The sequence below is a fragment of the Palaemon carinicauda genome, chromosome 2, assembly GCF_036898095.1.
Source record: "Palaemon carinicauda isolate YSFRI2023 chromosome 2, ASM3689809v2, whole genome shotgun sequence".
Classification (NCBI taxonomy): domain Eukaryota; kingdom Metazoa; phylum Arthropoda; class Malacostraca; order Decapoda; family Palaemonidae; genus Palaemon; species Palaemon carinicauda.
In genome coordinates, this window is record NC_090726.1 from 203259539 (window position 1) to 203284425 (window position 24887).

The following is a 24887-nucleotide window of genomic DNA, read 5'->3' on the forward strand; positions in this document are numbered from 1 at the left end:
CCTCGTCTTACAAACTTCATTGGTTCCAAGAAGCTGTTTGTAAATAGAATTGTTTGTAAGTCCAATTTTGTTATATTTTGGCCTAAGGTAGGCCTAACCTGAATTCCATGTCTATGATTTCCAGCTACAAAAGTCAACAAATAGTCAGGTTTCATATGAAATAGATATCAGGTTATTACAAAATGATGTTTTGTTACAGTATTAACCCTTTTACCCCCAAAGGACGTACTGGTACGTTTCACAAAACTCATCTCTTTACCCCCATGGACGTACCGGTACGTCCTTGCAAAAAACTGCTATTTACATTTTTTTTTTTTTTTTGCATATTTTTGATAATTTTTTTAGAAACTTCAGGGATTTTCCAAAAGAATGAGACCAACCTGATCTCTCTATGACGAAAAATGATATTTTAATTATAAAATAAATTTTTGAATATACTTACCCGGTGAATATATAGCTGCAACTCTGTTGCTCGACAGACAAAAAACTGTACAAAAAAACTCGCTAGCGATCGCTATACAGGTTGCGGGTGTGCCCATCAGCGCCAACTGTCGGCCAGATACCAAACTCCATGTAAACAAAGACTCAATTTTCTCCTCATCCCACTGCGTCTCTATTGGGGAGGAAGGGAGGGTCGTTTAATTTATATTCACCGGGTAAGTATATTCAAAAATTTATTTTATAATTAAAATATCATTTTTAAATATTTAACTTAGCCGGTGAATATATAGCTGATTCACACCCAGGGTGGTGGGTAGAGACCAGTTAAATATGTCTACATCTTATGAGCTAAGAGTTTTTATTTCATTTTAGAAGTTATCAAAATAACAAAAACAAAATAAATAGGTACCTGGTAAGGAAGTCGACTTAGACGATTACTCTGCCTTATAAGTACGTCTTCCTTACGGAGCCTCGCGATCCTCTTAGGATGCTGACAGACCCCTAGGAGCTGAAGTATCAAGGGCTGCAACCCATACAACAGGACCTCATCAAACCCCTAACCTGGGCGCTCTCAAGAAATGACTTTGACCACCCGCCAAATCAACCAGGATGCGAAAGGCTTCTTAGCCTTCCGGACAACCCATAAAAAACAACATTTCAAGAGACAGATTAAAAGGATATGGAATTAGGGAATTGTAGTGGTTGAGCCCTCACCCACTACTGCACTCGCTGCTACGAATGGTCCCAGTGTGTAGCAGTTCTCGTAAAGAGACTGGACATCTTTCAAGTAAAATGACGCGAACACTGACTTGCTTCTCCAATAGGTTGCATCCATTATACTTTGCAGAGATATATTTTGCTTAAAGGCCACGGAAGTTGTTACAGCTCTAACTTCGTGCGTCTTCACCTTAAGCAAAGTTCGGTCTTCCTCACTCAGATGTGAATGAGCTTCTCGTATTAACAATCTGATAAAGCCTGACCAAGCATTCTTTGACATAGGCAAGGATGGTTTCTTAACTGAACACCATAAAGCTTCAGATTGGCCTCGTAAAGGTTTAGTACGCTTTAAATAGAACTTAAGAGCTCTAACAGGGCATAAGACTCTTTCTAGTTCATTGCCTACGATCTCCGATAAGCTGGGAATATCGAAAGATTTAGGCCAAGGCCGAGAAGGCAGCTCATTTTTGGCTAGAAAACCAAGTTGCAGCGAACAAGTGGCTTTTTCCGACGAAAATCCGATGTTCTTGCTGAAGGCATGAATCTCACTGACTCTTTTAGCCGAGGCTAAGCATACCAGGAAAAGAGTCTTAAGAGTGAGATCTTTCAGGGAGGCTGATTGTAACGGCTCCAACCTGTCTGACATGAGGAAACTTAGTACCACGTCTAAATTCCATCCAGGGGTAGCCAAACGACGCTCCTTGGTGGTCTCAAAAGACTTAAGGAGGTCTTGCAGATCTTTATGTTGGAAAGATCTAAGCCTCTATGCCGGAAGACCGATGCCAACATGCTTCTGTAGCCCTTGATAGTGGGAGCTGAAAGGGATCGTCCTTTTCTCAGGTATAAGAGAAAATCAGCTATTTGAGCTACAGAGGTACTGGTCGAGGATACAGAAACTGACTTGCACCAGTCTCGGAAGACTTCCCACTTCGATTGGTAGACTCTAATGGAAGACGCTCTCCTTGCTCTAGCAATCGCACTGGCTGCCTCCTTCGAAAAGCCTCTAGCTCTCGAGAGTCTTTCGATAGTCTGAAGGCAGTCAGACGAAGAGCGTGGAGGCTTCGGAGTACCTTCTTTACGTGTGGCTGATGTAGAAGGTCTACCCTTAGAGGAAGACTTCTGGGAACGTCTACTAACCATCGAAGTATCTCGGTGAACCATTCTCTCGCGGGCCAGAGGGGAGCAACTAACGTCAACCTTGTCCCTTCGTGAGAGGCGAACTTCTGCAGTACCTTGTTGACAATCTTGAACGGTGGGAATGCGTAGAGATCCAGATGTGACCAATCTAGGAGGAAAGCATCTATATGTATTGCTGCTGGGTCCGGGACTGGAGAGCAATAGATTGGAAGCCTCTTGGTCAGCGAGGTTGCAAAGAGATCTATGGATGGTTTACCCCAAGTGGCCCAAAGTCTCTTGCACACATCCTTGTGGAGGGTCCATTCGGTTGGAATTACTTGCCCTTTCCGACTGAGACAATCTACTATGACGTTCAAGTCGCCTTGGATGAACCTCGTTACTAGGGAGATGTCTTGACCTTTTGACCAGATGAGCAGGTCCCTTGCGATCTCGTACAACGTCAGTGAGTGGGTACCTCCTTGTTTGGAGATGTACGCCAAGGCCGTGGTGTTGTCCGAGTTTACTTCCACCACTTTGCCTCGAAGGAGATACTCGAAGCTTTTCAAGGCCAGATGAACTGCCAACAGCTCCTTGCAGTTGATATGCATGCTCCTCTGACTCGAGTTCCACAGACCTGAGCATTCCCGACCGTCCAGTGTCGCGCCCCAGCCCAAGTCCGATGCGTCCGAGAAGAGAACGTGGTGGGGAGTCTGAACAGCCAGGGGAAGACCCTCTCTTAGGTTGATATTGTCCTTCCACCAAGTCAGACAAGACTTTATCTTTCCGGAAATCGGGATCGAGACCGCTTCTAGCGTCTTGTCCTTTTTCCAGTGAAAAGCCAGATGGTATTGAAGAGGACGGAGGTGTAGTCTTCCTAGTGATACAAAGTGTTCCAGGGATGACAGCGTCCCCACCAGACTCATCCACAGCCTGACTGAGCAGCGTTCCTTCTTCAGCATCTTCTGGATGGATAGCAGGGCTTGATCTATTCTGGGGGCTGATCGTCTTGTTGTTCAGCAACGTCCTAATCAGATAGTTCCTCATCCGAAAACTGATGAGGAAACGGCAACGGAGTGGGTAACGTCTGGCTCGCTGAGTCCGGTCGCACTGGTGCATGCGTGACGGAGCCGGACGCAACATCATGGAATTGCTGCACAGTCTGTGAACTGTCAACAACCATGGGTGCGCGAGGAAGCACAGCGTCCACCCGAGACTGTCTAGACCGTCTGGGTTGTGCAGTCAACACCATACCGGGTTGCTGAGGTTGACGCACCGCGTCAAAACAAGTCACCTCTGATGGTTGTTGAATGTTCTGAACGTCAACAACCACCTCCGAGCGTCGCTTAACGTCAACGTGCGGCTGGCAACCCACACTGGGTCGCATCGGTGGAGGAACCACCTCAACTGGTAGACGCGAGAAGGTTACCTCAGCGTCAACAGGACGCACAACCGACCGGTTGGAAGGTTGTTGGCCAGAAGGTTCGGCAGCAACCTTCTCCGCATTAAAGTCCGCTATCAAGGACGCAAGCTTGGACTGCATGTCTTGCAGCAAAGCCCATTTAGGGTCTACGGGAGCAGGTGCGGCAACAGACGGGGTTAGCGACTGAGGCGGTACCGCTTTCCATCCCTGAAAGCCTTGTTTATGCATGACATAATTGTACAGCAAAACTTCAAAGGCTCGAAAACAGCTGTGAAGTTGACCTGTAAAAAACTTGGAGCGTCTCCTGGCCAGGCGCCAGGGAGAGTCTACGAGATTTGAGAAGTCTATCTGGGCAGAGGCAGGAACTCCCAAACCGAGAACTTCTCTCGTGTCATATCAGACTCTCGCTCTATAAACCAGTTTAAAAGAAGGGAAAGCAAAGGCTGTATCCCCCAAACTCCTCCTGGTGATAAACCAGTCGCCTAGCAGACGTAAAGCTCTCTAGGAGAGCGAGAGAGCACTAGCTTATAAACAACGGCTTTGAAGTAGCTAGGCCTAGTGTAAGCTCTGACGTTTAGGCAAACGAGGAGCAGCAGTTACAAAAAGATCCGGACAAAGATCCTTAAAAATCAGCATGATTTAATTAAAGTCCATAGAGGGCTAAGCAGCTTTAGGCTCCTCTCCGTCTGACAGAGTCCTCAAGGGAATATCAGTAGGAGGGGGAACAGCAACTTCCTCATCTAAAGGAACCTTGTCCGATAAAAGCTGAGTCTCAAGCAAGGGAGAGACCTACCGTGGTGGCAATGCTTTACAAGCAGAGTCCACACACACTGGTGCATTAGTAGCGGACCAGGACGCAACGTCATGTAACTGCTTGACAGTCTGTGAACTGTCAACAACTGAACTGTCAACAACAACAGGTGCATGAGGACGCACAGCGTCCACTCGAGACTGCTTTGACTGTCTAGACTGAGCAGTCAAAACAACTCTAGAATGCGGAGGTTGACGCACAGCGTCAAAACAAGTCAACTCCGATTGTTAGCGAACGTCCTGAACGTCAACAGGAGCATCAGCAAGTGGCCTAACGTCCAAATGTGGCTGAAAATCCACACGAGACCGCATCGAGTGTGGTTCTAAACGACCTGACTGACGTGACTTAGCTACGCCAACGTCAACAGGATGCACAAAGGAACGTTAGGTTGGCTGAAAGCCAGGATATCGATGAGATAAACGGCTAGACTCAACGGACTAATCGGTAGAATAGTCTTCCATAAGGGAGGCAAGCATATTCTGCATGTCTTGCCGTACAACCCATTAAGGATCCACGGAAATGGTTGCGGTAAGAGACGAGGGTAACGTCTGTGACCGCAACACTTTGCCAACAAAAAAGACTCTCGGAGTCTGTGTTACGCTTTTGTTAGGCGGCGAGCAGTTTTCCCATGACTGCATAGGGTCAGAGCTGTCCTAATGGCTGCAACCAGGACGCTGGACCTGTCCTGAAAGGACTGACTTTCGCTTAAGGGTCTCGAAACCTTGTTACAGGTTTCTTATGCGAAAAGCCTTCGGATGACGAGGAGAAAATTGTCTCTCTCGCCTTATGGTAGGGGAGATCTTTGTAAGATACACCCGATACCATAGAGGGAAACGTCTGTTCGCTGATCAAGGCCTCTCGAACACATAAGTCGTACGACATTACTACTCCCCTGGGCTTGGGAGCTTGCAAGAGGTCCCGGACTAGGTGAACGACAGGCACGAACAGACGAACCCTCGGACGCAACACTGTAACACTTTGCGCAATATCACTTTATCACTACGATTTTCTGTTTTGCACTTATTTCACTGAAATCAAAACTTTTACTGATTTCTACCTGAAGCACGCAATTCTACCCTCATCAAAAGGTAGTAAATGCGAAATCAGGCGTATAATGCAAGCACATTAATACCAGCAAAAAAACAGTAAACATCTTTTAAGATAAAAAAAATTCAGTGGTTGGGGAAGAGAATAAACACTAGTTCATTCAAAACTACGTTTTCAATCTCTCACCGTACATTGCCTGGGGACGAGAATAAACTAAAAACGTTTTATCCTTTCTCCCCGTACAGAGACTAGGGACGAGAGTAACTCGAGAACAACGTTACCCGCTTGAACGGAACGTTTTCTCTCCTCTCTCTCCCTCCGTCTCTATATCTCTCTCTCTTTCTCTCTTGATTTCGCACCTAAGAGAAGAGCCCAATTACGTTTCGTCAAAAAAACATGTTATTTGACCAAAGGAAAAAACTGAAAGGTTTTTCAATTAAAAAGTTCCTTTAAAATAGAATTTAAAACATTTAAGCTTTGAAAGAAGAATGAACAAAACGTCAGAATCGATTTACTCTTTCTGCAAAGTGAAACCGTGATACACTCTCTCTCTATCGTAACGATAGAGCGCAAACTGCGTAGCATAAATAAACTAACGTTAGTTCATCTTTGAAAACAGTACGAAGACTATTCAAAGAAATTCTTTCATAAAATATTTCATTTAAAAAGTTTTAAATCCTTAGCTCTTTAAAAGCTATTTACGATTTAAAGGGCTCAACGTTGATTAACTTCGGTTTCCAAGTTAGGACCGCCTACTCTCAGGAAAGGTCGCATATAAACAAAACATTAAAATTTATTTTTTATGTTTATTATAAAGGGAAAGTTAATCGAAGAGGAAAATCTATGATTAATTTATAACGTGATAAGATAATTACTAAAAGCCTAAACACACTTCCGTCTAAGGGAAGGTTCGGCCATTTAAAAGTCAAAGAAAGTCCATACTCTCTTTGTCACCAAAAATTAAATCTATCCAAAACGAGTTCAAGATTTAAGATGAAGATAAAACACCTGCACTGCGAAAGCTCAAACCAGAATATAGTACTTCACCAAAGATGATGGGAAAAACTCCAGGTTTCAACAGCGAGTAAAGTACGTCTTGTCGACACGTCGACAGAGAGAAAATTGAGTCTTTGTTTACATGGAGTTTGGTATCTGGCCGACAGTTGGCGCTGATGGGCACACCCGCAACCTGTATAGCGATCGCTAGCGAGTTTTTTTGTACAGTTTTTTGTCTGTCGAGCAACAGAGTTGCAGCTATATATTCACCGGCTAAGTTAAATATTTAAAATTAAGGCTGTTAGAGCAATTTAAAAAAAAATATACTGCAAAATGTGCTTGAAAAAAAAATAACCCCTGGGGGTTAAGGGTTGGAAATTTCCAAATAGCCTGGGGGTAAAAGGGTTAAATGATATATTATTGTTTTATTACAGCGTTTCTTTATCTTATCACTATTATTTTCAGTTGGATTTGCGTTTGTATCTTCGAACGTTAGTAATTTGAGGACCTTCTGTACCATACAAAAAGGTTTAGTAACAATTACTTTCTTTGAACATCTGGAGCGCAAAACTGCGTCCGGTCGTAATCGAGACCGCATTCTCCAATAGCAACGACATTCTCTCTATTGTCCAGGGCTAACTGGAGTAACCCCTCCAAGTAAGAGTCAGGATCAGTATCATCTTTCTCAAACTCTCCGCAACGAGTCGGATGACAACCCACGGTGCTAAATAGATGTTCTGTGGAGATAATAGAAAAATTTTGTTATAAACTTCCTAGTCCTTTTACTCATCAATAGGAGTAGTGGTATCATAAAAAAAGTTGACAATGATGAAATTATGGAACAATTTTCAATTGAGAATGGTTTACGCATATAATTCTTAAGGCCATACTGTGCTCTAGAGAAAATAACTCTAATTTGATTCATATTCAATATTCTTAATTCATAATTAAATCACAATAATCATCTAAATACCATAAGAATTGTAATGCTGTACAGATTATTAGAAAAATAACAAAAAATCTAAAGCTCTGTAATATTTTACCTCTGAATTTACTTACTGTACTGTAAAGTACCTGTATATTTGTTTGCTAATTTTTCATGGCCACCTGTATTTTACAATTTTATATTAGGCTTTATTACCCTTTTCTTACATTCTTTCACAATAGGATATTTTAACCCTTTTACCCCCAGGCTATTTGGAAATTTCCAACCCTTAACCCCCAGGGGTTATTTTTTTTCAAGCACATTTTGCAGTATATCTTTTTTAAATTGCTCTAACAGCCTTAATTTTTGACATAGAGAGGTCAGGTTGGTTTCATTCTCTTGGAAAATGCCTGAAGTTTCTCAAAAAATTATCAAAAATATGCAAAATAAAATTTAAATAGCATTTTTTTGCAAGGACGTACCGGTACGTCCATGGGGGTAAAGGGATGAGTTTTGTGAAACGTACCAGTACGTCCTTTGGGGGTAAAAGGGTTAATATGCAGAAATTTTCTACTTGTTCAATAAGAATGTGATCATAAGAAAAAACTCCCAAGTCTTAAGAGTAATTCGTGTGTTTTCTTACTATACAAACCTGGGTCCTTTGATAAGAATATTGTATGCTTTCAGCGATACTGGATACGGCTGTTAATACTTAACGAAGTGGCTGCATTTAACTGGAGGGTGGTGGGTAAGTCCAGCCCACTTGACAGTCCACCAAGTTCCCATTTCAAATTTAAATCTAGGACTTGCAGGGGGGTTGAGGCGGGAAGTATAACTTAAACGATTTAGGTTTGCATCGTTAAGAGAAATACATATTGCTTTTTGTTCCAACACAGATACAAACCTAAGTCTTTTAATAGGAGACTTATCCTTATTAGAGAGGAAGTCCCTATTACCAAACTGGCCGATTTACTTTCCCGGGGAAATGTCAAAACACTTTGATCCTAGTGAAAGTGATGATGTGAAAAAAATTAATAATAGTTGGGAAAAATATAAACCATTTCCACATATAACAAGCTTGGGTTATATATGTTTTAAAGTAACTCTCATTATCAATTCCCTTTTGTCATAATGTCTGATATTCTGCCCCAGTACCATACTATAATGATTTTCCTTATATTCACTGTAAAGATTTCAATTTTTCTTAAATAGGTTTACATATTTTGCCAGCAACAAATTCATTTATTTCTATAACAGAAAGTCATGAATGGAAGCATTATTTATAATTCTAAGGGGTATTGTAATATTTTTTGGTCCTACCAGTTGTCTAACCACATTTGTTTTTGCAGCACGCCCTACTCTCTGTAGGGTTTTTTAGAGAGGCAACTGAACTCAATTTTCAATGCTCAGCTAGATGTTGTCATTAGAGGAGTTTTGACATCAGGCACGGCCCTTCTTCAGTATTTTCAGTTCAGTTGAAAAAGAGCTTCGACAGTTGAAAACCTTGCAAATCCAAGATTTCATCAACAAGGATCAAGATATTGCTACTCCACATCACCAGATCACAAAAGGTGATTCCATACTGGAACTTAGTGATGGACAGTTTTTTTAAATGTCTGCCCCAGAACCAAGTGAACGTAAGGGAGCCTAAAATGACAAATTCGAAGATAATTTGTATTTTTCCTAACCATACAAACCTTAGCTATTTACACAGGGTTTACCTTTTAGCGCAGCTGAAATGGCGAGCCATTAGAATTTAACGAGGGTGTATTACCCCCGCGCTAGTTAGCGGGGGGGGTAGGGGAGTGGTAGCTAGCTACCCCTCCCCTCCCTCACACACAGATGAATGCTCACTTTCACTTAGAGGTAGGACTTGTCTTGGGGGACAGGGCTGGCGGGCAAATGTGTGTAGAGTAAATAGCTAAGGTTTGTATGGTTAGGAAAAATACAAATTATCTTCGAATTTGTCATTTGTTCCGTAACCGAAATACAAACCACGCTATTTACACAGGGTGACTTACCCCTTAGGTAGGGTGGAAAGTCCCCAGCCATACTGGCTTTGGCTTTACCCGGGGACTCAGAATCCGAGTGAGTAGCACTCGATAAAAGGAGTCCCTGCACCTCACAAGTTCCTTGCTTCGCAAGGAACCATGTGGCCTACGTAAGCTTGTGTGTGAAGGAAGAAGTGTGACCCGTCCTAGGCAGTTGACCTGGAGTTCCAGAAGGAACTCTGGGTTAGGACGTTCCCAATACCACCTCGTCAGGGTATGGGGGACGCGACAGTATTGACTCAATACTCGGAACACAAGGAAGCATGGTTTACCTGCAGAGGTTCGAGGTCAGCTATGCAGAGACCAGGATGCTGCTTCCCCGTAGAGGGGATGATGAAGAAAGAAGTAAGGGCCAGACATACTTCTTTCGTTCATGCAGACTAAAACCTGATAACAATGCCCTCAACCTTCTGCTACCTGTCCAAAAAGGAGCCTGAGGTTAGACCAGCTGTTGTGTAGCCACCACAGAGCGATAGAAAACGTATCGAGACTCCTGTGGGTCACGCCCTGCAGGAAGCGGGCTGCGAAGGTCATTAGACGCTTCCAGACTCCAGCTTGTAGCACCTGCGTCACAGAGTAGTATTACTCGAAGGCGAGGGACGTTGCGATGTATCCAACATCGTGCTGTAGGGCGACGTGACGGGGGAGGGTCTGGAGACAGGTCGAGATGAATGTCCTTGAGTCCGGGCTGAAGAGGTATACTGGTGACTCTCCCCCCATGTCCTCCTTGTGCTCCCAAATCGGCTGCAACTGAGGACAAACTGCAGCTGTTCCCAGCGCTAACCTCTCGATTCCTTTACTGGCAAAAAAGAGAAGGTCTTGGGACATCAGATACAGAATGGAGACTTGAAATCTTGAATGAATCGGACCGAAGGGCAGGGACCCCCAGATTCTGAGTCTAGCCAACAACTCAGGAGCGAGCCTGAATGTTGGCTTCCCCTCTTCCTTAGAAAGGGGGGAGTCGTAAGAGACCAAGAAGATTGCTTACACACTGGCCGTGGCCAGAGTGAGCAGAAGACCCAAGGCGGAATACAATCCGAGGCCTGTCGTAAAAGGGTCTTGAGAAGATCTCTTAAAGGACTAAAAGTCCGAGCCATGCTCCAAGTTGGAGGTCTTCCTCCGACTAGGGCAGGGACGATCGTAGCTTCGCATGAGCGAGGATAGATCCAGCGGGAAGGAAAAAGTTATTCCTTTAAGCCTGAAGGTCTGGGAAAGGCTGAGCGACAGGCTTCATTGCCGAGAGCGGAAAGGAGTTTCCTCCCGCCGAAAGGCAATAAGACCGTTATTGCTGGAGAAGAGGCCTCAAGGGAAGAGGTATATCTCCCACGGCACCAACCACCTTAGACTCTTCACTTTGCCTGGGAGACCCCTGTGGATGACTATCGCAGATGACGCGACCTCCATACCGCGACTGTAGCGGGTTGTCTCTTCTTGAGGAGGAGGCGTAGTGTCTTCAGGCATGAAGCCGAAGCGACGCCCCGGTTCGGGAGAGATGTCGGAGTGTGGTTGCTTGAGTAGTCTGCGCCGTGGGAGAAGCTCTCCCGGGAGTTCCGTCAGGGGAAGCAGAGGGTCCAGAAACCGTTCGGCGCATAGTCCCAGTGGAGCTCTCCCATTGAAAGGTTGACAGACAACCTGGTCTTGTTGAGACCCATTGTCCACAGACAAAAGGGAGGGAAGACGCAGGCGTCGAAGTTGTCCCACCATCACCGGAATGCATCTTGCCAGAGTCTCGGGGTCTGAGACTGGGGGGAAGAATAGCGGAAGCTTGAGGTTCCAAGCTGTCGCGATCAGGTCCCCCAGACCAGTACTTGCTGGTTACCCAAGGTCAAAGACCCCCAGGTACACTCTCTCTACGAGGCTCTGCTCGGATAGTCTGAGAGAACATTCCCCTGCCTGGAATGAGAGAGCCGATGGTGGTATTGAGAGAATCTCAATCATCCCGGTATCTCTACTGCAAGATGTGAAGGTGTGAAAATGCGTCCCCTGCTGGTTAGAATACGCCAGAATCATGAAGTCGACGCGCACGGGGCGACTCGGCAGGAGCTGTAGGATCTGTAGAGGGGCCAGACTAAGGCCCCTAAGCCTGCCTGAATGATGGAGAGGTATCCTTCAGGTCTTGACCATAGGCCTGGACCGGAACATGCCCCCCCCCTTTCCTTTGACGAGTCCGAGAACAGCATCAAGAATGTGGGGAAAGGACGAGAATATCCACTACCATCAAGAGGCTCCATAGGTCAACACCCATTGCAGGTCTAATAGTTCCGCTGGTCCCATAAGGGCCAGGAAGTCCGGTTAAACATTGCCTGAAGCCACCGGAACTTGGATCGCCCCACATGGAACTTATCCTGAGGCGACCGTTCGGACTATAGACGGGTCAATGAGGAAAGGAGAACTAGGAAACGTTCCAAGGTAGGGCTGAAAGCTCTGCTTGACTGAGAACAGGTACTGCGACTCTCCTCAGTCTTGCCACAGTCAACCGAAAGGAAGGCTCGGAGGATGTGGTAACAGAATCTGGCGTCCCCAGGTGGTCACCCATCCAAGTACCGACGTTGCTTAACCTCGCTGGACGGACGAGAAGCGGGGTTTCCAACGTGGTAAGGCCGTTGACTCAATATCATGGCCAGATACTCCAGATGTTGAGGCAGAGGAATAGAAGGCTCCAAGCAAAATACCATGAGCCCACACTCATGGTAAGCATCCGGAAGCTTGTCCCGGCGCTGAAGAAGGTCGAACCCGAGCCTACCGGAGTTGACCAGCCCTCCAAACAGCAGAGGAGGCGGAAGCCTGCACCTGAGCGGCCAAGAGGAAGGCAGGGAGAGTTCTCTGGGGAAACAAACCTGCTATGCCACGGCGGGATAGCCACACTGCATCATAAGCAGGAATACTTGCAGTCTAGGCTGAATTCGACGAGCACCCTGGAAGATGGATGGAATGGAAACTGAAAGTACCCGTCCTTCCGATCCAGGGTTTAAGGAGTCCTGTCGCCTCGTTACCAGTCTGATCGATTCTGCTGGTCTACGCTGGCCGAAGTTTGTTCGACAAACTTGTTCAGGGCTGAGAGGTCGACTAAGGACATCCCCTCTCAGATCCTTTCTTACAAGAAAGGATCGACTGAGGAGCCGGGGGTGAAGCCGTCGATGATCCTAAGGAAGACCTCCGCATAAGGTATGGATCATTCTGCCCAACCAGGCAACTCTGCTGACGCTATGGCATAGAGGTTCAGAGACACTGAATTTGCTGACAGAGACGGCAGGCGCGATATCCTTGGCTGATCACAGAGAATGTGCGGGAATGGGCATCGGGAAGCTGTCATTCGGATGAGTAACCTTAAGCATCCTCCCAGAGAAAAACCTGCAATCCTAGAGTTCGTGAACTCCTTTTAGGACTATGCCCCCCCGGGGGAGTCTCCCGTGCCATCTGTTCCTGACAGGAGGAAACTGCAATTGGACACCTTGTCCCAGTTGTCGTAGCTGATAACTTAGGCCGACGTGATTGAAAGAAAAGGGCGCTGGAGCCCTGCAGAGTCTGGAAGAAAGCGCCTTGGAGGAGTGAAAATGGAAGTCGATTTCCTCCGCACAGCCGCTGTCTAAGTCTCTGTCCTTGGGCACAAACAAACTCTTCTCAAGGATGGAAGGGTGTCTGAGGTCGTTGACCTCCACAGATGAGACACCCGAAGGAAGCCCTCAGTCAGCGCGTCCAGATGGTACAACATCGAGCTTGTCCGCAAGTTAGATACTTAACGACGAAAGGCCAAGGTGCCTGAGCTCGAGAGGAGGAAGGTACCCATGCTCTTCCTGTAGCTTCCTTGAACCAAACCTCGGGCCGTAACCGAGGAGGGAAAGAACCTGGTAAGCTCCCAGAGGAAGGGGTAAGCAGTCACCCCTTGTCCGATGGAGAAATCTCGAACGGAAAGCCCCCCCGCCAAAAATCCTTCCAGGGAATGACAGGGAAGGGCTAACCAGGTTCAGGAAAGAGGAGTGTTGCTCAGATCTCCCTTAAGTTTCTCCTATTCTTGCAAGTGCCATGCTCTGCGTTTACGGGGTGAGGCCGTGTTCTGGAAATACGCTCCAGAAGAACTCGCCAGGCTGGCCATGCTGCGAAAACCCCATTGGGAATCGTGGTCGCAATCGCCCTGGAGCTCGCGCGACGGTAATTCAAAGATTTTCGCGTAGGCGAACATGGAAGCGCCCATGCGCGGTAACGCAAACGAAGGTGAGCGAAGGAGCGCAGAAGGAGGGCGAGCGTGGTAGGAAGGGCGAGAGCTGGTGGTCGGCGAGCGATAACCCATAAACGAGCAATGGATACTGCAAGAAATAAGCCGACGTTTGTGCGAAGAAACACTGTAGGTTCGCGCGACGGAACACCATCCGTCCACTTGATGGAAAACCGTTGGTTCGCGCGTGGGCGAACATTGGAGAGCATGGGCGCGGACGCGCATGAGCGTAGACGTGCAGGCACATGGGCGTGCAGGCGAATGGTCGCGCGGGCGCACAGGCAAGCATTCGCGCGGGCGCGCAGGCGAGCGGTCGCGCAGGCGAGCGGTCGTGAGGGTGGGCAGGTGGATGAGCGCGAGTCCGAGGCGGCGAACGCAAGCGTTAGCGCGATGGCGAGGAAACGCGCTGCCGCGTGGGCGAGGAAGACCGCTGGCGATATGGATCAACAAGCGATCGGTGGTGAGCTGGTGAGCGCTAACGCGCAGGTTGGTGATGGCGCGTTGTGTTATGCCGACGCGATGGTCGAGCAGCATGCGCAGGTGAGCGATCGTGCGTTGGCGAGCAATATGCGAAGGTGAGCGATCGCGAGCAGCATGTGCAGGAGGGCGATCGCGCGATGGTGATCAGCATGCGCAGATGGGCGGTCGCGCGATGGCGAGCAGCCTCTGCAGGTGGGCGATCGCGCGATGGCTATCAGCATGCGCAGGGTCGCGCGATGGCGATCAGGTGTGCGGTCGCGCGATGGCGATCAGCCTCTGCAGTTGAGGGTCGCGCGATGGCGATCAGCATCCGCAGTTCAGGGTCGCGCGATGGCGATCAGCATCCGCAGTTCAGGGTCGCGCGATGGCGATCAGCATCCGCAGTTCAGGGTCGCGCGATGGCGATCAGCATCCGCAGTTGAGGGTCGCGCGATGGCGATCAGCATCCGCAGTTGAGGGTCGCGCGATGGCGATCAGCATCCGCAGTTGAGGGTCGCGCGATGGCGATCAGCATCCGCAGTTGAGGGTCGCGCGATGGCGATCAGCATCCGCAGGTGAGCTAGTAGCTGGCGAACCATGTTCCTTCAGAAGAGTTGGAGAACATTGGCGTGCCGGCTGTAACACACGCGGGCGATCCGGAGATCGCCGAGAGACAGGTGATCGCTGGCGAGCTGATGATCGCTGGCGAGCTGATGATCGCTGACGAGCAGAAGGCTACGCGTGGAAGCCTGCGTATAGAAGAAGAGTCCTTGACCCCGACCTGAACCGAAGTTCTAGATCGCGAGGGCGAATGTGGGCGCACAGGGCGCGTAACAGGAACCAACAGGAACAGCAGGGATGATCATCATGAAAGCGCTGACGAACAGGAGAGCGCTGATGAGCAGAAGAGCGCCTGTGCATTAACACTGAGCAGGAGCAGGAGAGAACACAGCAGAAGGGCGCGCAGGGAGACCCTGACACGCAAGGGAAGAACCCCCGTGGGAGGCAACCCTTTGCCCCGAAGGGATCGTTGTCCGCCGGGAGACTGATGTCCGTCGGAAGACCGCTGTCCGTCGGGAAGACCGTTGTCCGTCAGGAAGACCGTTGCCCGTCGGAAGACGAGATCAGACTGCTGTCCATCTGCACCAAGGCGGAAGATCGAGAAAAAGGAGTTGTAGGCTGCAAACGGAGATTCAAAAAGGCGCCTCAAGCACCCTTATAGGGAGATGAGAGGCCCTTACGACGAGGCGGACGGTGGGCCTTACAGCGAGGGAGGCCAACAGCAACAGCAACAGAAGAAACCTCCGAAGAGGAGTCTCTATGAGTGTACTCTCTCGCGAACGAAAGAAAAACACTTCGTAGAAGAGACTGGTCAGCAGTGACATAAAAGGAGCAATCCTCCGAAGAGGAGCTCCTGCAGTTGCCCAGCCCCTTGAGCGAAACTGCAGGTGTGACCACTCAGCACCAAGAGCATAGTCGCACGAAAAAAAAGGCAAGAGGAGAACCCTCCATAAGGGGAAAAACTCAAGCCTGGACAGGAAAAACTTCCCTCGGAAGGAAAGTTACCTGCCCAAGGAGGCAAGCCTCCTGAGAGTTCTAAAATGAACTGGAGAGCTGTCCGTCGTCACGGGAGTACTTCCAGTAGAAGGAGACACGCCCTTGACGAAAACACAAGGGGGGAGGCAGCAACAGCCGAATCCCCAGGACTCAACAAGACAGCTCACACCGTTGCCATATTACAGAAACGAACTACTATGAGATTCAGGGCCTCTGTAACACGGTTTTTTGGACTTTGCTCCTTATCAAGGCATGTAGCTGAAAGTTGACATATGTATATTTTACAACCACACACAAATTTTGTCAGCATTTTCAATAACCTAAACCCGATAGTTTTAATTTTTATAGAGTAAAAATTATCTAGCCGACACCATGGCCAGTGATAACGAGCCAAGAGTCGAAAACATTCATTACGTAAGCAATGTAAACACCTTTTGACAAAATTTTGCCTCGCCCATCCACCGGACACCCATTCACCTTCTTCCATCGGCTCTGGAACCCATAACAGTCAAGAATGGCTAGCAGGATTTGGAATTGCCCCTGTGGTTGCAAAACTGCATTTATCTTACGACTTGCAACTTTATACAGTCAAGAGAAATCCCATGGCTATATTTACTATAGCCTGAATAGGTAATTATTCAGTTTCTAGTTTAAATCCAATGTTTATGGTCTGATTTGTATTTAGCGTAATATGATTATAATACTTGTAATGTCACTCAGGCTTTTGAACATTTCCATTAACTATTCACTATGCCACCAAAAGAAAGAGAGAGAGAGAGAGAGAGAGAGAGAGAGAGAGAGAGAGAGAGAGAGAGAGAGAGAGAGAGAGAGAGAGAGAGAGATTGTATGTAAACAGTCTTGATATAACTATTTTTGTTAAAATGAGAATTTTGTGCTAAACTCTCCATCAGACCAACGGATCATCCGATATAATTTTTTTTTTTCTTCTTCTTAGGCCGTACGACCGTGTTGGCTATGTTTTGGGCATGACTGCATTTTGTAAATAAATCATGAATAGTTTTAGGAGTTTTATTTGTACATCTTATGGGAATTTATAGGAGTAAAGTGAACATAATTCATTTATCCTTTAAAATAATTACTACATGTAGCAAAACAAATAGTAGTAAAGATGATAATGCAATGAAGGAATGATACCAAACTTTATCTTTAGCTTCAACATCGGCAATAACATACCCAGTTGCCATAAATTTGTCAGCTTAATGAAATAGCCTATCATCTAATATAAAACTTAAATTCTGAGGAGGCCATGGCTTATTGCACAGTGAAAAAAAATGACACAGACTTTATGAATGGCGGAACGATACATAAATGTGGGTGGGGTATCTGTGCTAGCGTAGTAATACTACTGTAGCAGTAGTGCCGCAACAGTAGTATACATGAATTAAACGTTTAGGCCAACTGCTGGGATCCTTGAGGATCATTTAGCACTTCTTACAACTACTCGAGAAATAAGTTTTTATAGCCAGAATTTTAATTTTCTGATCCAACAATGCCCATGATAGCCTTCAGTGTTATCCAGAATTATAACGAGGCTAAAGTGGGTGGAGCCTCATGAAGTCATCATTCTGACGATAATTATTGGTGAAAGTTTAAAGCAAAATACAGTACCGGCTATTTTTTTTTTTTTTTTACAGTAAATAGATCGGTAGATAGACAATAAATAAAAATTGCTTGACATTGGATATAGCAGTTATCAAATCAAGCTTGTCTACTACGTTTTTGAAAATTACCAACTATTCCCTACACCTTGTCAGTCTGATTGTGAGCTATAAAGTAGACTGTAATTTCTTAGGAAACTTATTTTGGGAGTTAGACAAATAATCGAAGTGTTTTTGTATTTATTAACATATTTTGTTCGTTTGTTCATTATGATAATTCTCAGTGGAGAGGTTTCAGAGTTCATAAAGGTGTACTGCTTTGCTTTTATTTACACTTTTGTGTTATTGTTGGCAGAGGTATAGCCTTCGTTACTTATAACCAATCATCGATCGAGAAAGAGAGAAGAAATGCCGTCATAAGTTACGTAACGAGTGCGTTCGAAACCTTTTCTCTGAGTAAGTTGGCCCGTCTTCAAAAATCGTCACTTTTACTTAATAAAGTACCAAATTTATTCAACCTACGTAATGCAGAATATAGTCAAAATTTATGTGTAGATACAATGTGCATTCTGAATAAGCGTTATATTTATGAAATTCATAGAAAAAAAGTTATTGCGAAAAAAACAGTGTTACAGAGGCCCTGAATCTCATAGTAGATCGGTAACTGTAAAAAAATAAAACAAAAAAACATTAGTACACATTCATTCCCCCGGGAAGGCTCCGAAGAGGAATCCCGAGGGAAAGGAAACAAGAATTACACAAAAGGCACGTGCCCTCACAACCACTTACACTCACAGAAGGAGAGCTGTAACCAAAACAGAATTATAACAATTATAATTATGTAACTATGTAATTATGTAATTTAAAAATAAATGAACACTAAAGAAAGAACGAAAACCCCGAAAGGAATAGTTCTACAAAGCTGAAAAATCAACAAATACAATTAGATTCATAAACTAATTGAGACAAACGTACAGCGTAGAAACCCCCCCACACGGAAAGGAAGCTACAAGGGCGTAGTAACACGTAGTAAAAGGGTGAACGACCTCAAGAGAGAGAGAGAGAGAGAGAAAGACATAAGTCAAACTCGATCGCCACCCATAACGCCGTGGCGGCCAACTGCCGAGGACACCACGTAGATAAGTACACTACACACACAAATCTGAAAAGGAAACTTACTGATTTCTATACTCAAATATGTATACAAACATGAAAACATGTTTACATATATATTGAGTAAATGAAAAGTAAGCGATTAAGTAAAGACAAAACAAACAATGGCTGCCAAGAGAGGACCAAGACAGAGACGTCTGTCACAGTCCGAGCCAAAAGTGAAAGTGAGCATTCATCTGTGTGTGAGGGAGGGGAGGGGTAGCTAGCTACCACTCCCCTACCCCCCGCTAACTAGCGCGGGGGTAATACACCCTCGTTAAATTCTAATGGCTCGCCATTTCAGCTGCGCTAAAAGGTAAACCCTGTGTAAATAGCGTGGTTTGTATTTCGGTTACGGAACAAACCGTCTTTTTGTGGAGACAGTCAAACGTTTAGGTGTCATAAACATTAATAGTTAACTGGAACTATTGAGATGGCATACTGGTACTTGCCCAAATAGATACACGGTTAGAAGTGCCCCTGGTTATACTTGAACTGTATAGGAACACTTATGAGTGCCCCACCTGTGGAAATCTTGTTTGATTAATTTGTTTATCTTATTACCCGGATGCTAAAGTTTGACGTAAAGGAATGCTAATTTTGCCTATAATTTTCTATTTTGATTGATGGGTCCATGCTAACATAACCTTAACGCTTGTTTCAAAAATAAATGTTATTTTCTTGTGTTTTATGTATACAGCATTTCATTTCAGAAAACCTCCCACCACGGCTTCTTTTCCCCAGCCCCTGTTTTTTACGATCTCTTAAGTACAGTAATTTATCATAATTCTTTCCTCCCACAGTGTGTTCCTTTATTAATTATAATATTCCCTTTCACCTAATGTTCTTATACCTTTACATATAATCAGCAGGCCAAAGGCAAGAGAAGGAAAGTTATAATAAATAACAAGGTTCAAGCTGGGTCCCCTTGCCCAGTATAAATCAAGGGGTGGTGCCCAGAGCTCCGTTCTCTTGACCTGTTACTTAGGTTTTTTGGGTATTCCACCATTGTATATTTGTTGTGTAGTGAACGTCGGGTTGTGGTCGGCATTCGGACACTAGGCAGTTCGGGTGCTACCTCTGGCCACAGTCCGCAAACCACTACAATGACTCCTGTCAAAATTCCTGGGCATGAAGACAAGGCACGTATTAGGCTATATTACTACCAGGGATTAGTAGACTGTCATGGCAAAACCTACTGTATATCCGTATGGAGGATATGTTGTCTGGATGTATGGTCACTTAAAAGAAATAGACTTCCATAAATTTAGTCATCCTCCCCCTCATCTGCGAGGATGGGGGAGGTACTCCAAAACAGAACTTATCTGTTAAGAAAAGATGCTTGATCATGTGGCTTACTTGCATCAAGCGTCCGATCTGGAAAATAACCAGGTGACTGCTTTACCCCCAAGGAAAGGGAAGAAAGAAGAGATAAAAAGATCAGCCGATCTTACCTCTCATTCTAGACTTACGTCATACAACGACCGCTATTTTAGACGAGGCATTTCTTCTCCCGTAAAGGAGCTATGATGGCTACAGGACCTGCTGTGCACCTACCATCGGGCCAAGTATGCGGGTATCTAGGGACCAGCGGGTATACTCAAGTAGGTGATGGTCAGAGAAGGTTGTCTGTTGTTACCCGACTCTTGTCTTCAAGAAATGAACTCAAGATAGGTTCCTCCTGAGAGCTAGGATAGATCCAATGTGTCTGATTTCATGCACTCGAATACAGAATGGTCCCTTTGTCTCATCCCTTGCCGGAAAAGTACATCTGACTGTCCTGCAGAGCCAGAAAGAAACTGTGTTCAAGGATATTTGCTCTTATTCTTCTACTGCTGTAGGAAGTCATAGTGTCCTCCAAGGACAGGTAGACAAGTCATCTTGGTCCCCGCTAATCACTTCTTTAGACAATGGAGTACTTGAAGTTGTGAACATCTAGGTTATGGGTCCTGGCCACGAAATCCTGAACCATCTCTTGAAAGGCCTCCAAACTTGTGAAACATTTCATGCGGCCTGAGCTCCTTAGGAACTCCACGATTCTCGGCAATTCTCACATAGAGTTCATCCCTAAATCCTAGATTAAAATCTTGGATCGAGGACTGAGCGGTATCCTTCACCGAGAAGATTGAGGAGTTTCCCTGATTAAGGAGGATAGAAGACAGCTGGTCCAGACACTGTACTATCCGGTGTATGGTCGCTCGGGAGCGATCAGGGTCATGCTGAGCCTTGATGTCATCAACCGACTGTAATTGGAGAAACAGTAAAGTGGGTGGAAAGGAGTAAGCTTAAAGAATTCCCAGGGATGTTCTAAGGTGTACTAGAACACTGCCATTGGGTTAAGACTGGGGAGCAGAATACAGGACGTTTCTTGTCCCACTGAATGTCGAGCCGGTTGAGCGATGGTGAAATTCTGAAGGAAGAAACCTTTACGGGACACAATGGTGTAACGACCATAACTGACTTTTACATCGAGTCCCTGCTGACTGTGTTTGCTCAAAACAGTTCTTCTGCCTTGATGAACCTTGCAAATGGCTTAAAGGTGTTATTAACAAAGTGTATCTTTAGGCTTCATTTTCTTCCTCAAAGTGAACACCAGCCACTGAACAGGAGGCCACAATTTATGCAGTTTCTTTATCAACAGCTCATGTGTTGCCAAAGATAATGCAGAACAGTTTTTTACTTCCTTTTCTTCCTCAAAGTGAATGCCAGCCACTAAACAAGAGGCCAAAATCTCCACTCGGCACATGGGATGACTGCAAACAATCAGTCATCCACCCCATAACAGCACATAGGGAAAGAGGTACGGCCACCATTATAGCCATGACTCGCTTTCTGTACACCAACCACTTTTGTCCTGGCATTTACAAACATCCTGCTTCACCTCCATGATGACAGACATAGCCAACACAAACATTCAAATTGTAATGAGAAAAAAGTAATAACATCTTATTATTAAGGCACAACAGTAAATCTAAGTCAGTTCCAGCCGAAGACAAAAATTAAGTGTTTAACATGAGAGTTGGAGGGGCTACTTTCCAAATTTCACTAACTGTCATTAACTACCTCGCTAACGAATTCAACAGTTTTTCAAGCTCCGCTGAAAACACTCCATACTATAAAGAACAAAATGTTTACTTACGCATACAAATAAAAAATTTTCTTTCTCTTAAGGAACTTCATTATACAAAAATACCAGAGATCTTTTAAAAAACATTACTCTGAAGGGATACAGTCTCTGTTCTTTGCAGTCTCTTTCCACATAGCTAATAAATTTATTCAGCATTATCTTGCACCAACTGGAATTAATCTAGTGATCTCATTATACAAAAGCAGCTCATAATAAAAATTACATGTGAATGTATTTTATGTTTGTATACTGTTATAAATGCTAAATGCAAAATCAGATTCTAATTCTAGATCATCATGCGCTTCTTAAAACTTTGATGGCTTTATGCCTTGTTATCTTTGCATTCTTCTACAGTACAGTAATAACACTTTATGTCAGTTGAACATACATACATACATACATATACCAAGGCACTTCCCCCAATTCTGGGGGGTAGCCGACATCAAACAAATGAAAACAAAAAAGGGGACTTCTCCTCTCTACGTTCCTCCCAGCCTGACAAGGGACTCAACCGAGTTCGGCTAGTACTGCTAGGGTGCCACAGCTCACCCTCCCCCGTTATCCACCACAGATGAAGCTTCATAACGCTGAATCCCCTACTGCTGCTACCTCCGCGGTCATCCAAGGCACCGGAGGAAGCAGCAAGGCCTACTGGAAGTGCGTCACAATCACATTCATTCCTATTTCTAGCACGCTCTCTTGCCTCTCTCACATCTATCCTCCTATCACCCAGAGCTTTCTTCACTCCATCCATCCACCCAAACCTTGGCCTTCCTCTTGTACTTCTCCCATCAACTCTTGCATTCATCACCTTCTTTAGTGGACAACTATTTTAGTATACATGCAAAAATATAATCCAATTTATGTTGTCTTACCAGAAATTACATTGGCTTCTGTCGCAGAATAATGAAGTGTTGTACTGTACGGAACTGTACTTGATACGGGAGCTTATTGATGTAGGTACCTGGTGTTTATAAAATGATTGCAGAATGTGTTTTTTGTGTTCAATACATGTATAGGAAATATATAATAAGATCCTCAACGTGCAAACATTTAAAGGTTTAAAGACTACTAATCATGAATGGCAGAGACAAGGGACATTGACATTGCCCTAGCAAGTAGGACAATGCCCTAGAGACTGACCATATATTTACATATGATCAGCACCCAAGTTCCCTCTCCACCCAAGCTAGGACTATGGAGGGCGAGGTAATGGCTGATGATGACTCAGCAGATAGACCTATAGGCTCCTCCAAACCCCCAATCCTTAGCTCACAAGGATGGTAAGATTGCAGCGACCAAAGAAACTAACGAGGTTGATCGGGACTAGAACCCCAGTCTGGCATTAACCGGTCAAGGACGTTACCACATCGGCCACCACAAATCCAACTGAAATGATTTCATATTTTTAAAACGAAAAATATCTCTACTTACCGTTGGTTTTTGCTAACTCCAAAGCAGTTTTACTATCAGAGAGGCTCGTCCCAGTAATAATCATTTTGGCAAGTCCTGCATCCCATGCTCTTTTCAAAACTTGATCCAGATCAGCTTCATGCTTCTTGCTACCGTGGTATATCCCTTGGTACATTTCATCGGTAAGATTAGCACCAATGTCTGTAAAATTAAAACACTTAACAATACTTGATTCAGAATTCTTTTACAACTAAATTTCTCTACATGATTATTGTAATTATGGTAACTTATCCTGTCGAGGCCCTTGGGTTTATAGCCCCCAGCTTTTCCAACTTAACTAGTAATAACATTAATTATGATAATGTATGATAATCACTAATAAAATCCTAAAAAATACTTTTGGATATAAGCAACTTGTTTTCGGCTTAAAGCAAAATTAATTATCAAGTGACAAAAAACAAATTACTTCATGTCCAAAGTTAAAACACTGAACAGTGGTAAACAATACCGTACTAAAAAAAATCAAATTTAAATGAAAACAATAAAAGCAAAAATTTGAGAAAAAAAAGTATAATTCACCAACAGCTTTGTGATATCTCATCTCCTACCTAATATATATAATATTGATTTGGTCACAAATCATATTTAAGAAAAAAAGTTTCATTGCTTTATACAAAAAAAGAGCAATACTGTAATTAAGTGTTAATACTTATCACTTAAGTAATCTGATAATTTAAATTAATAACACTGCATTCACACTTTACAGAAATAAATTGGCTAATTTACTGTGTAATTTTTGTGACTAAATCAGTATTACCTACATTGAAAAGATTTAGATGTCTGTTTATTAATCATAATCTGGAAACTTATGGTTCAACTGTAACTAAAATGCATGCAATAACATCATTTATTCTCAAAAGAAATTACTAAGAGCACATATTTCCCTTACCAATCTTTGAAATTTATACACCAACAGCCACAACACAGAACACATAATGGCTTATAAAATAAAAACTCTTGATTTTTCTTAAACATCTATCAATATGAGATGGAGGCAGCCCACTTCTTTCCTTATAGGCATAGGAAAGAGCAGCATTGGAGCTGGATTACAAACATTCTGGAAGTCACAAAAGGAAAGTGAAGCAAAACCGTGAATGGTAGATACAATTCGTGCCAATTAATGACACTTCTTTCTAGAGACAAGGTGCTATTCACCTTGTACCTAGTAGAGCTTAAATTACAGAACTATTAGGAAGATCAGTGGTAAAAGGCTTTGAACAACAAGGTAAGCAAGCAATTAACGAGGTGGCAAATGATTTGCTACAACAATGATGTCCTCTGGTTTAGCTCCTGAAGATAGGGAGGACGATGGAGCAAGATCGTCAACATCAACCTAGTGTAAATTTCTACAAAAATGTCCCTTAGATTGAGATGGCAGAGTGAATGAGGTTATCCACTGAGTAGAGGGACTTCTGGACATCCTTAAACCTGCATGATGTGTACTTCCACATCCTAATAAACCAATTATCAAGAAAGTACACTACTGTACCTGCAATTACTCTGGAAAGATATGACCTTACAAATCATTATCTTATATACCAGTTTGGCATTAGTTTATGTTTTTTTTATTGCACTTTAACACTATTAGTAACCTACAATAAGTACATCAGTCTAGCATAAGGCTGTGGCAATATCAGGACAACTATTCTAACCAAGTCCCCAAAAGAACGAAAGGAAGCTGAATTGTTCATACAATCTTTGCTAACAGTTGGGCCTTCAAAAGGAAACTATTGTTCTCTAGTCTGAGTAGTGTCATAGCCCCT

General features: G+C 44.4%; 1 protein-coding gene across 3 annotated transcripts in view; it reads right to left on the reverse strand.

Moving 5' to 3' along the window:
- The window catches only part of LOC137629791 (deoxyribonuclease TATDN1-like), a 92316-nt gene that overhangs the window by 17537 nt on the left and 49892 nt on the right, over positions 1-24887 (reverse strand). For all 3 annotated transcript variants that reach the window (XM_068361451.1, XM_068361459.1, XM_068361465.1), the window contains exons 3-4: positions 23086-23265; positions 7093-7285 (exon numbers count right to left, since the gene is read on the reverse strand). In XM_068361451.1, coding sequence (XP_068217552.1) covers positions 7093-7285; positions 23086-23265 — 373 coding nt within the window. The remainder of the gene's footprint in view (positions 1-7092; positions 7286-23085; positions 23266-24887) is intronic.